The sequence below is a fragment of the Arachis ipaensis genome, chromosome B04 (assembly GCF_000816755.2).
Source record: "Arachis ipaensis cultivar K30076 chromosome B04, Araip1.1, whole genome shotgun sequence".
In the NCBI taxonomy this organism is placed as follows: Eukaryota; Viridiplantae; Streptophyta; class Magnoliopsida; order Fabales; family Fabaceae; genus Arachis; species Arachis ipaensis.
The window spans coordinates 9267767-9279340 of NC_029788.2; the positions used below are offsets into that span (position 1 = coordinate 9267767).

Consider the following 11574-nt stretch of genomic DNA (forward strand, 5'->3'; position numbering starts at 1 on the left):
TGGCAATAGTTTCATTATGACCAAAATACCTAGAAGAAAAATTCTTTTAAAAAATGTATAAATGCACAACTAAATTGTGATCAATTCCACTATGTTACCAACAAAAATTCTACCAATTTTTGCCAACTCTTGTTTATAATTATGTTTAATAGAAGTGTCTTTGTAGATGTGTCTAACAAAATTTATTTTTTACGACGGTGTCTAATAGAAGTGTCTTTATAAATGTATTTCGTGAATGTGTCTCCTTATGCATATATTTAAAATATAATAATTAATTGTTGTTGACAATAAATTGGCAGATAATATATTAGTACTCTATACTTTTTCAATTGTGATACCCAAATACATGTAGTAAATTAACACCAAACTACTAATTAAAAAGAGAGAAGAAATGATAAAAAATGAAAGTTGAGTTGTATGAAAGAACAAAGAAAAAACAAAAGGAGTGTTGTTATAATGCTATTATTGTGTTTAAAATGATTTATTATTATTATTACTATATAGTATATACACTGATACACACACGTTAAAATTTGCTGACATACTATCTCAATTATTAGGGTAGGGATGACACCAAGGTTGCTATTAAATACAAGAATTGCTTAGTTCTTCTTGCTTGACTGATAAATTAAAAAATGGATACTTTTATTTTTTATTTTTTAAAATCGTAGAAGATCTTGTAAGAGTAATCAGATATAATTACCCAGTTCCAAGGGTTAAAAAAATTCGATTACTGTCTGGGTTTTCTTTCTCAAGCTTTGCTGTGCCGAAAGCTACCCCCATTAAAATTTTAACCTTATCTTCTCACCTTATTGTAAAGATATTTTGTCAGAGCCTTGCTCTTTCAGCCTCATAGACCTACTCCAACTTTATTACATTTTATTCTTTTATATCTAATTTATGATTTTAGTTTTGTATAAAGTCAGTGTAAGAGTCGCTCATCCACCAATTATATATGGTCATATAGTCAATAGTATTTAATCTTAGCTAGTTGCCAAGTTATTTAAAAGAATCATACATATAGTGGCATATAATTAGATAAATATAATTTTTGTTATTCTAATAACACATTCAAATTAATTTCCTTTAATAAAAAAATAACTTTTCATGAAGCTTACATTAAAAAAATAAAATAAAATACATACATCTTAAGAAGTAAGTAGTGTACTAAGATAACTTAGTGGGACAAATTTGAACCATACACTAAACTATCTTATCATACATCAAATTTGAAGCAATAGATTATCTTTGATAGCATCTTGTTCTCTATAACAATTTCTTCGAAGCTATCAAATGTCCATAAGACAATAACCAATCAAAACACAAATAATCACAAGAGTCAGTAATAAAACAAAATTCATAAGGGACAAATTTCAATTAAAGTGTTTATTTTGTAGTGTAGAACAAACATTACTAGTAAAATGCATTTCACTTTACATAGCAATTTGACAAAAGAAGAAACTTCCAAGTTGGAACATTAGTCCCCTAATTACATTATTGCCCTCCCTCATAGCTCAGGAAATTGTTAGTGTTACTTACCAAGAAAGAATTAGGCTTCATGGCTACGAAGAAGAAGGATTCAGATTTCTTAGCTTGGCTTTGACTGAATCTAGTTGCTCTGACCAACACAAATTCAGGGGAAAAATATGTTATTAGAATTGTTTGGTAATTGGCACCTTCAAACACGGGTATCTCCTAAGAATTACATAAAAACATGCGAGAAGAACATAGTCAAAGGTGAATAATTCTTACTTTGTTCCGTTGTTGTTGCTTTCTGGATGGTTGTGCGAAAATATAAGTTGCAATTTCTCTGATACACAGCCTGCAGCAAGAAAACAAAGCATGTCCTTTTAGACCTATTGGGTAATTATTTTAGAATAGAAATTGCCACGAAATATAGAAATATTAGAAGACACAAATATTTTTAGAGGCTTCCTTCATACATGTACGGATTTTGTATAGAATGACTAAATTTGTCGAGTAATGATTAGGAGGATGAGTTACCACTCCCAATTATTTTTCAAATTCGTCACTCTTTTTTCAAAGGTAAAAACTCCAGTGCAGTTAACTTCATGTGAAGTTGATAGCTGAAAGTCAGTTAAATAATTTGATAGATTTAACTAAATTGTCATCAACTTAACTGCACATGAATTTTCACCATAAAGGACTAATTAAAATTGCAAAGAACCACTTTATCCTGCATCACTCCATGTTCTTTGGTCAGGGACAAAATCAGAGGTTTACTCTTAAATTAACCACCTAAGAATTTGCAAATTTGATAAAAATGTGAACTAGTGCTACATTACATTTTTCAAGGGAATAAGAGGATAAATTCATAAAAGTAAGTCACAGAATAAACACATGAGTTGAATTCTCATTGCAACCAAACTAGTTTTCCTAACTCAAGAAATAACCCAATAGCAAGCTAGGTACATATTATCCAAAATTGTAAGTATTCTTATTCCAATTAATTTGTATAACTACACTTAGGTCCAGTACAGTTCCGATAGAAGCTAGAAAATAATTTATTGTTCCCATCAAACTCAAGAAAGTGGGAAGCATAAAAACCCTAATTGAATATCAAAACCCTAGAAGTAATGGAAAAAGAGTAAAAAGGGGGTAGTAAGGTAATTACGGAGGAAGAGGGAAGGTTGTTGAGCTCAGCAATGGCAACTTCGTGGCGCCTCAGTTGCTTCGTACATTCAGCAATGGCGTTCGTATTATCGCTTGAACTCATCGTCTTTTTTTTCCGATTGAGATTTTGATTTGAGGGGTTAGATGGGGTTTTCCTTTGGTTTTGTATGAGCTTAGTTTGTCTTTGTTGTTCCAATGTGTTTCATTTATTATTTATTTTTATCAAAAGATAAGTACTAAGATTATTCGGCCTCTCAATAATAATGAAAATGCGATTCCAATTGGAACAAACATTCAGATCTTAATTGGAGGGAAAAAAAATAAATATAATATAAAAAATGCGAAAGTTAAGAATATTTTTTGAAAAAAATACCGACAAAAATAGCCATAGGGGAATTTTCCCTTATTGGCTGATTCTCCTTATTAATTTTTTTTTCAAAGTGACGAGTTAATAATACCATAGAAGGAAGAAGAATTAACGATGATCAGTATCTTTCTTTTTTGTAATGACCGAACTAATTTTTCTCATAGAAATTGAATGAAAAGTGTGAAATAAAATGTAACAGTCGTAAATATGGACAATAACTATACCGACATAGCTATAGTTTCTATGCTAGCCTAGCATAGCCGAATTAGGGGGTCTGTCTAAAATGATATCTAATAAACATAATAATGACATAACTAGAAATATATTCTAGGAACACACTTCATAGTTCCCAGTCTTCCCAAGTGATCTTTCCTAAAAATATGTTTAGATATCTTGAACAAACGCTTCACACGTGTATTAAACTCATAAGTGGAGAATATATAAAGATTGGAATCTTTGTTGAATAACCCCCTCCACTCAATCAAATAAGTCCATGATAAAATCATGCCAATTACAATTGTCAAAAGTTGCTTTTCAGTGACAAAAAAGTGGGGAACAACAGCATAGAGGGGACAACATTTCCACAAGCAAGGAACCACTATCTTAAGTTCGTAACCACCAGGAGGAAATTTCCAAATTACAATCAATGTCCAATTTCATAAGTAAAATTGGCCAGCCAATCACCGACCGCAATGATGAAAAGCAAATAGTTAATACATGCAATATATTCATATTTGACCAAATCTGTATTTTATTCCTCATTTTTCTGAATTTAATTAAACACACAGGAATAAAGGGGGGAATAGATACAAAAGGCTGTACATTTATCTGCAAAAACTACACTTACAAATATTTTATTCAAATTCTCAATTTCCAATATGTCATTTTCCTATCTCATATATGCCATACCATATGCAAAGTTCACATTCCCCTACTCTCACCCAGTTTTCAACATCTTATTGAAACCAAAATAACCAGGACCTAACTTTATATTAGACGCTATAATTATCAAGAATTGTCTAGCTTTTTCCCTGCCTTAGCTGATTCTATTGTTTAAAGAAAATGTCTAAACCCTTGAACAATGGCCATAATTTAGATACTTCCTTGCATCAATGCGTTTAATTTGGGGCTTACAGATTGGTAGACATCTAGGACTCATGCTCCAAGTGCACCCATATTCATATTCTTAAGCTAAGCTCATATTCACATGAAATTCCTTTCCACAACAGTTTTAAGGACCTCCAATTTTTGGATGACCTCTGGATTCAGCATATCCCTTGCTTCCCTAATAAGGGTACCTTCTGTGCTCAAATAATAAGTATCCACCACAGTCTTTATCCATGTGTGAAGTTTCTCTGGTGTCCTAAAAATTAACAACAAAATGGTTAACACAAAATTGTAAGTAAATTCTATTTCAGTAAGTTTACATTCTGAAATTAATACATACGTGTACAAGTTATCAACATCGATTCCTTCAAGTTCTTCTCCAGGTGTAAATGCATCTTTGAGAGCACACAGTTGTTCCTCGGGATCCTCAATTCTAATAAGATATTTGATAATTCGAATCTCTTTTGGCACAAGTCTCTGGAGGTTTCCCACAGCAGTCTTATATAAATGATAAAGTACATCTTTTACCTGCATACAATAATATAAGAAAATGGCAAGATTTACATATAATGTTACGGTAAACATAAATCTGAAATGAGTAGACCCTTTTATGGCATCTCTCCTTTAACAAAAATGGAAATTCCCATGTGGTTACACTACCAATGTACCCTAAATAAACTATATTAGTTGCAATAATCATCCAAAAATTTCTTAACCTTCGAGCTTATAAAGTTAAGTAGATATATCAACATAGATAGGAATAGGAAAATGCAGATTTCATCATCAATACCTCATCTTTCATCATGTTTGATTCCTTAGCAGCCGACCAAGCTTTGGTGATCATCAATACCAATGTGGAATCAAGTTCCTTTTTTTCGGCCAAACTGTCTATTTTTCTGCAGGCAGCTTCAAGTGAGGGAGAATTGATAATATCTTGGAATTTCAACTCTGCTTCATTTAACTTTTCCATGCTTTTGGTTGCATCATCATAGGCTTGTACAGCAGCCAAGCAAGTGTTCCCAAGCTTTGCAAGGGTTATAAACAAATAAATTAGTTAAATATGCAGGACTGAACTACTGCCATTAGTATTCTGATGATCAATTAATATTATTCTAGTTTTTAAGTTTCGATATCAAGGGTACTAAAATTTACATAAATTTAAGAGTTTAAGTTCCTTCTAGTCTACCTCATTTAAGTTAATTTATGGCAAATGAGAAATAATTTAATTGTTCAAAATACGTTCAAAACTCAGAACTGAATGAACTAAATGTGGCTTGATAATTCACAAGACAAGAAATGAAGATGATATGATATTGGAATCTAAACCAAAGTGTTAGAGAAAATAGACAAAGATGCTAAAAGTCTGTGAAACAAAATCTTACCATTTTGCATTTCAGCATTGTCATAGTAGGATTCAGCTACAGTATGAAGGTGCACAAAGAATTCTTTTGTAAAATCTTTACGACGCTTGGCGACAATGTTAGTAATTCCTGATGGGTCCCCTTTAATCACTTCAAGCAGATCATTATGTCTCTGCACATCCTCATCAATCTGCACAAGAACTTCTTAATAAAATTGCAAATTCTCTACTTTATCCCTCCCAAATAAATACAGCTTATGGTAGGACTGCATTACAAAAATACAATAATGATCATATCCCATTCAAACTGTGACAAAACAAAAATGGAGGACTGAAAAGCAAGGAGATATTGTTCCTTCCCTCCTCCTTTCTTTCTTTCACACCTTTTCCGTGCACATAGCAATATGGTTACACCCTATAAACACTGCAAATGGTATATACTTAAACTCTTAAAGTGCAAGACTATTTCCTTTATACAAACATCTGTCTTGTTAGGCCCTTACAAATGGTGTTTCCAGGGCATCAAACTTTGACCTGTAACAAATTTCCAGTATAACAGTTTGGTTTGTACTATCTAACACCTTTCTTATTTAATATTCGTTTCTTGTCTTACAAATAGTGCACATACATTATAATTGAGCTGCAATAGATATTAACATAAGCCTCTCATTCACATGGTCATACCTCTTTGAGCTTCCTTCCAAGGCGGAGCAGCCTCTCCTTCAATGTGGGATCAGCCTCGGCATCTGCCCTATCCTGACATCGCTTGAAGAAATGGGGCCTAATGCTGTCCCACTCCCTGCTAAAAGCCAGCAACCTCCTCCAATCGGTAGGTGTGGGCTTGTCAACCATGAAAACACCAATAAGCTTATCACACACCCTAACCATTCGACTCTCATCCAACAGTACCTCTTCTTTTCCGCCGCCACCGCCACTGCCATCATCAACATCAACACTGCTTCCAGAGGAACTGGCAGAGGACAAGCCTTCACTAACAGTTAGACAGTGCCGCAACCTTCCCCCTGCTTCATATCAAAAATAAAAAGAAAAAATGTTCACAGTGGCAGCCCTATGATTTCTTGAAACATAGAAAACAAACAAAACAAATGAAATATGAATAAATTTTGCTCCGCAAGTATGGATCCCATATAGGCATTTATACAAACATATGGAGTGCAAGCTTGAATACTAGGGTAGCTAACAATTGTAACTAACTGAATAATTAAGTGGTTAATTACCTGAGGTGGAAAAATTGAGGCGCGGAAATGAAAGAGAAGTTTTGGAGGGAAAAGCAAGAAATGGAGGAGTGGGTTGGGTAGTGGACAATACTAGAGGAACTGAATAATAGCGCGACCGAAGAATCGTTGCGTGTGACTCCATTTAGCTTCAGCTTTAGTTGGAAAGTACTTTGAATTGAATTGGTAATTTCCTTTGCTTATTCTTGTATTCTTATATAAGGACTCCACTGCTTTACCCTCTATTCTTTTTTTCACCCTTTAATTTTAGGTTAACAATAATCTTGTAAATGTTATATATTTCATTTTTATTCTCTTCAAGTTTGTAACAATAATTTGGTTTAGATTCTTATAGTAATATTGAACTAGTCTTTGTTATTCCCCTGAAACGAAAATTCATTGAATGTTGCATCGGTAAATTTGCCTTTGCTTGTTTCATAACTTAGAATAGACACACACAAGCTTTTTCTATATAATAACAAAATAGAGCACAAAAAAAGGAGAAAAAGAAACATACGAATTATACACTAGCATAGCAATATCTATCTGTTTCAAATACATTGAGTAACAAGATGAAGTTCGATAGCAAATTCATTTAAATTCAAACAAAAAAGATACATTGATCCAGCAGACCAAAATTACATGTTTATAATGAACCACTTTAAAGATTCTGCCTTAGAAATATACTGGGATTGAGCTTGAACATTCCCCAACAAAGTTATTATTGAAGCTGACCCTCGCTGCATTGTCGCTTGAAGTTCAAAGCTTCATCTGCCAGAAACTCACTACAGAAATGACTCGCATTAGCTTGGATTGGATTGGATGACGCGGAGAAGAACCTACCATACATAATGGCAAAAACCAAGAAGATAATCTGAAAAACACTCACTAGATTCGCTCAGCCATCAGCAACGGTTCCCATCTTGGACTCCATGGATAATCAGCTATAGAACGCGACTTAAGTGGCGCCATTTGGGAATTAAAATGCTAAAAAATAACAAATGCAAAATAGGGTGAGTTATATAGCCCAATGAAGAAAGGTTAGCTACAAGCCTAGATGAGTAAAACTGTCCCACAAGAGCATCTTATTTATCTGCTGCCCAACATTTCTAACACAGTAATGCCTATTCTAAATTTCCAAACAGAAGTATGTTGAAATGAAAATAACCTGTGAACTTTGAAGCATAATAGCTGGCTGTTGCTTTGGAAACTGAGTTGGAATTAGAAAGTGTACCTAAATAAACAGAACAGTCAGACTTTGGTCAAACTCAATTCATAATCCATCAGTAATGATATCTGTAAACTACCAGGAATGTGAAAACTCCAGTTGCAGAAAGAAAAGTTGCTTTTCTGCAGAAGACCTGACAACAAAGAAGCCAGAAACTAGCATGTTAATGTCTAATATCAAAACCGAACAATACTAACAATTTGAGAATACGAGTCAAGGGCAACTACAGGATCAGCTTCAACCGGCCTTCCTAGCTGAATGGCCAATGCTTCAATGAATTGCCTTCTTAGATCAATTAACGAGACAGCCTCCGAGACCTAAGTTAAACACAACTTAAAATTTACAATAATTTTAACAAAAACAAGGATGTCCACAAAACACTTCTAAATTGTAACAGACAACATAGAAAAGATATTTTCAGCTAACCTGTTTCTCAAGATATTCTTCCAAGTTTGGAAGATATTCTGCCAAACACCTATGAAAAACAGAATAAACACAAAAGCCAACATATTGTCAGTATTTAGAAATCAACTTAATCTTGGATATACCTATCATTGGGGAATAAAGATAACAAGTCAAAAATCTTACATCCCATCCAACCAAGGAGGCAGCTTGACATCATCAATGGAAAATAGAGCTTTCAACTCAGAAGAAGATACCAATTTGAGGCGAGGAGCTGAAGGAGCAGAGGTATATTTCCTCCCAACAGGATATACAACCTACATTTAGCATATGATAAGGTTTTCCCTTTATTTGTTTGTTGCCAAAAACAAGTCGTTAAGATGTTAAAGAGAGTCGTTTAGAAAGAGAAAAGAAAGCAACCTGCAAGTGTATCTTCTGAGGATACCTCCATGGGCAACTAGGCACCATCTTGTTTATGTTCATGTCCAGTAAGGGCACAGCAAATTTAACCTCCTCTGGCTACACTAAAATGCAAACTTATAGGAGTGAAGAACATTGTCCAAAACCTACTTTAATTTCTTCAACCATCCATGAGTAGATCGTAAAAATTATTAACACATTTCGTAAAGAAATACCTTCTCAGCAACAGAACTCATGTGCATTTCTATTCCCTGCAGCAAAGTTCCACAGTCAGACATATCTCAGTCAAGGGAAGGATCAATCATATCCATATCCATTACATATAAAGCATCATCCAAAATTCAATGTGTTTTCCAAATCAAAGAGATGGAAGAGATCAAGCTGCATCACACTAATCAAGTCAAGAACTACTTGCACAATCAGAGACATATACACCAAAAACAACTACTCAATTTTGTGAATACTTTGCAAGAATAAAGTGATGATCTGAAAATTTACCTCCCTGGATAAAATGGTGCTGATTTCGAACTTCAACCGATCATCATCGACTTTTCCTACACGCTTCCTCTGATACAACACGTATTGATCCCTATTGAAGCGAAACCACATTCACTCAACAATATCACACTAGAAAAACAAATATCCGTAATTTTATCTAATTTCATTTCACCTCAAGAATTGAACAAGTGAAAGGAGGCGGGCAGGGTCTCTGTAGTTCCAATCACTCAAACAGTTACTAGCTTGTGTTCCATCATCAGAAGACATGTGAAATGGGTGAAAGTCTTCATCTTCGGGTCCAAATATAACATCAGGCGCAACGGTAGGACACTCGACATTGTATATCACATCCCCTGAAATCCCATAAAAAACCCTAATAATCATCCCAAAAAAAGGGAGAAATTTTTGCAATTGAGAAAGGTGGGAAATAAATAATACACTTGATGAAGTCCAAGCAGAAGGGAATGAGGAGTGTGAATCGATCGAAGGGGCCGGAATTGTACTTATCACCTGACCACATTTGTTCAACCTGCAAAAAGCCCCAAATGTAAGATAGAAAACCCTAATTAGGGAAATAACTTGGTGGGAGTGAAAAAAGCGAGAATATTGGGAGAGTGCCTTGCCTTGAGAGTGAAACGAAAGTGAGAGAGGAGGTGAGTGAGCTGGGCGGCGATGAAGGAAGGGACGTTATCTGCGGCTGAAACAGCCATTCTTGGATCTTCTGTTCTCTCTCTCTCTCTCTCTCTGCGTCTCTTGGAAGTGTGGATGTAATATGTAATAAGTAAATATTTTATTTTTTCCCTTATCGTATTTTACTGATTTGACAATTCTATTAATCTAATTATTTAGTTGTAATTAATATTTAAACCAAATACAAATTAGTATAATGCCACATTATAATTAACTCTAGATATGAAATTAAGACAATGTTTGATTTATTTTAAATGTTAATTACAGTTAAGTAATTAAACTAAAAAAATTATCAAATCAGTAAAATATTGTGATCACATCAGCATCGTGTTGATTAGAGATGTCTTTCGACAAATTTGGAAGTATACTTATCAAATTTTTAAATTATTTCAAAATTATTTTTAGAGTATTTGAAAATCCTTTGGATGAATTCAATTCCTGAAACAAAAATAATTAAATCAGTTAAATTCAATTCAATTACATTGTTTTTTATTAGCATTAAAATCTTTTGAATACTGATTTGGTATTTATTTCTTTAAAAAATATTAAAAGTACTAATAAATTATTCTTAATTTTAAGGATAAACCACCAAAAATACACCCAATAATATTTTTGTTGACAAAAATGCATTCAAATTTTATTATCAACAAAAATGTTCTCAAATAATTTTAAAACGCTAAAAAAATATCTAACATTAAATATGTATTTTCAAAAAATACTTTGAAAATTAAATTTCAATGCTATTTTTTGTAAGCATAATTAGAAAAATGAAATATTTTTATTTTTAAAATTTGGTAATTTTTCGCTAAGTATATATTTTTTTGTGATTTTTTGTCAACAACTAATCATACTTTAAAAAAATTACAAAAAAATATATAATTAGCGAAAAATCACTAAATTTTAAGAATAAAGTTATCTTATTTTTTTAATTATATTTGCAAAAAACTACATCAAAATTTAATCTCTAAAATATTTTTTGAGAAATACATATTGAATGTGAAATATTTTTGTCGCATTTTTATTTGAGAGTATTTTTATCAATAAAAAATTTAGCTGTATTTTTGTCAGGATTATTCAAGTACATTTTCGATAGTTTATCCAATTTTAAATAAATAAAATCTTCAAATTATTATTGTGATATTTTTAAAAATTAAATGCATGTGAAGTTCTATATATTTAAGAGATAAGAAGATATTTAAAGAAATAAAACAAATCAATCATTATTTTTTAATTTATTTTAATTTGCACCTGTATATTTATTAAGAAACTCGATCTTATCTATTTACATTTAAAACAATAAATTTTTATTAAAAAATATAAGTATGATATTTTCAATAAATTTGTTATATAAAACCTTTAGGAAATGTTTTTTTTTTTTAAGTCTTAATAAATGGCTTATATATCGTATCAACTTGTGACTTGTTAACTAAGTACTCATTTTCCTATGATTTTTACTATGCATGTATCTAATAATTCAACATGATTTGACAAAAGGTCCTAGAAGCTGGTAGGCTTTTAATGATAATTATTGTTTTTGCCTATAATAACATTACGAATTATAATTTTTTTTAAATTATATTAACTTGATTCTCATTTTGAATTACATTAAAAAAAGTATTTGCAAAAAATCACT

General features: G+C 32.3%; 3 protein-coding genes across 4 annotated transcripts; all 3 read right to left on the reverse strand.

Moving 5' to 3' along the window:
• LOC107637567 lies at window positions 1205–2854 on the reverse strand. The gene is made up of 3 exons (XM_016340970.2): window positions 2636–2854; window positions 1753–1822; window positions 1205–1618 (listed from the first exon to the last, which is right to left on the reverse strand). Exons 1-3 carry the CDS (start codon window positions 2735–2737, stop codon window positions 1563–1565), a joined length of 228 nt encoding a protein of 75 aa, XP_016196456.1. The 5' UTR covers window positions 2738–2854; the 3' UTR covers window positions 1205–1562.
• Window positions 3735–7080, reverse strand: LOC107638804 (uncharacterized protein At4g37920, chloroplastic-like). Its single transcript, XM_016342199.2, has 6 exons — window positions 6707–7080; window positions 6153–6493; window positions 5491–5659; window positions 4899–5143; window positions 4449–4636; window positions 3735–4364 (listed from the first exon to the last, which is right to left on the reverse strand). The coding sequence occupies exons 1-6, from the start codon at window positions 6846–6848 to the stop codon at window positions 4205–4207; spliced, it is 1245 nt and encodes a 414-aa protein (XP_016197685.1). The 5' UTR covers window positions 6849–7080; the 3' UTR covers window positions 3735–4204.
• LOC107638805 (BRCA1-A complex subunit BRE) lies at window positions 7203–10043 on the reverse strand. 2 transcript variants are annotated; one of them, XM_016342202.2, is made up of 14 exons: window positions 9875–10043; window positions 9690–9780; window positions 9424–9604; window positions 9252–9342; window positions 8969–9004; window positions 8754–8852; window positions 8520–8650; window positions 8358–8406; window positions 8159–8248; window positions 8011–8064; window positions 7872–7937; window positions 7593–7690; window positions 7413–7488; window positions 7214–7377 (listed from the first exon to the last, which is right to left on the reverse strand). In XM_016342202.2, exons 1-13 carry the CDS (start codon window positions 9959–9961, stop codon window positions 7425–7427), a joined length of 1137 nt encoding a protein of 378 aa, XP_016197688.1. In that variant the 5' UTR covers window positions 9962–10043; the 3' UTR covers window positions 7214–7377; window positions 7413–7424. The 2 variants fall into 2 exon arrangements, with proteins under 2 accessions (XP_016197687.1, XP_016197688.1); XM_016342201.2 differs by having other exon boundaries at window positions 7203–7488.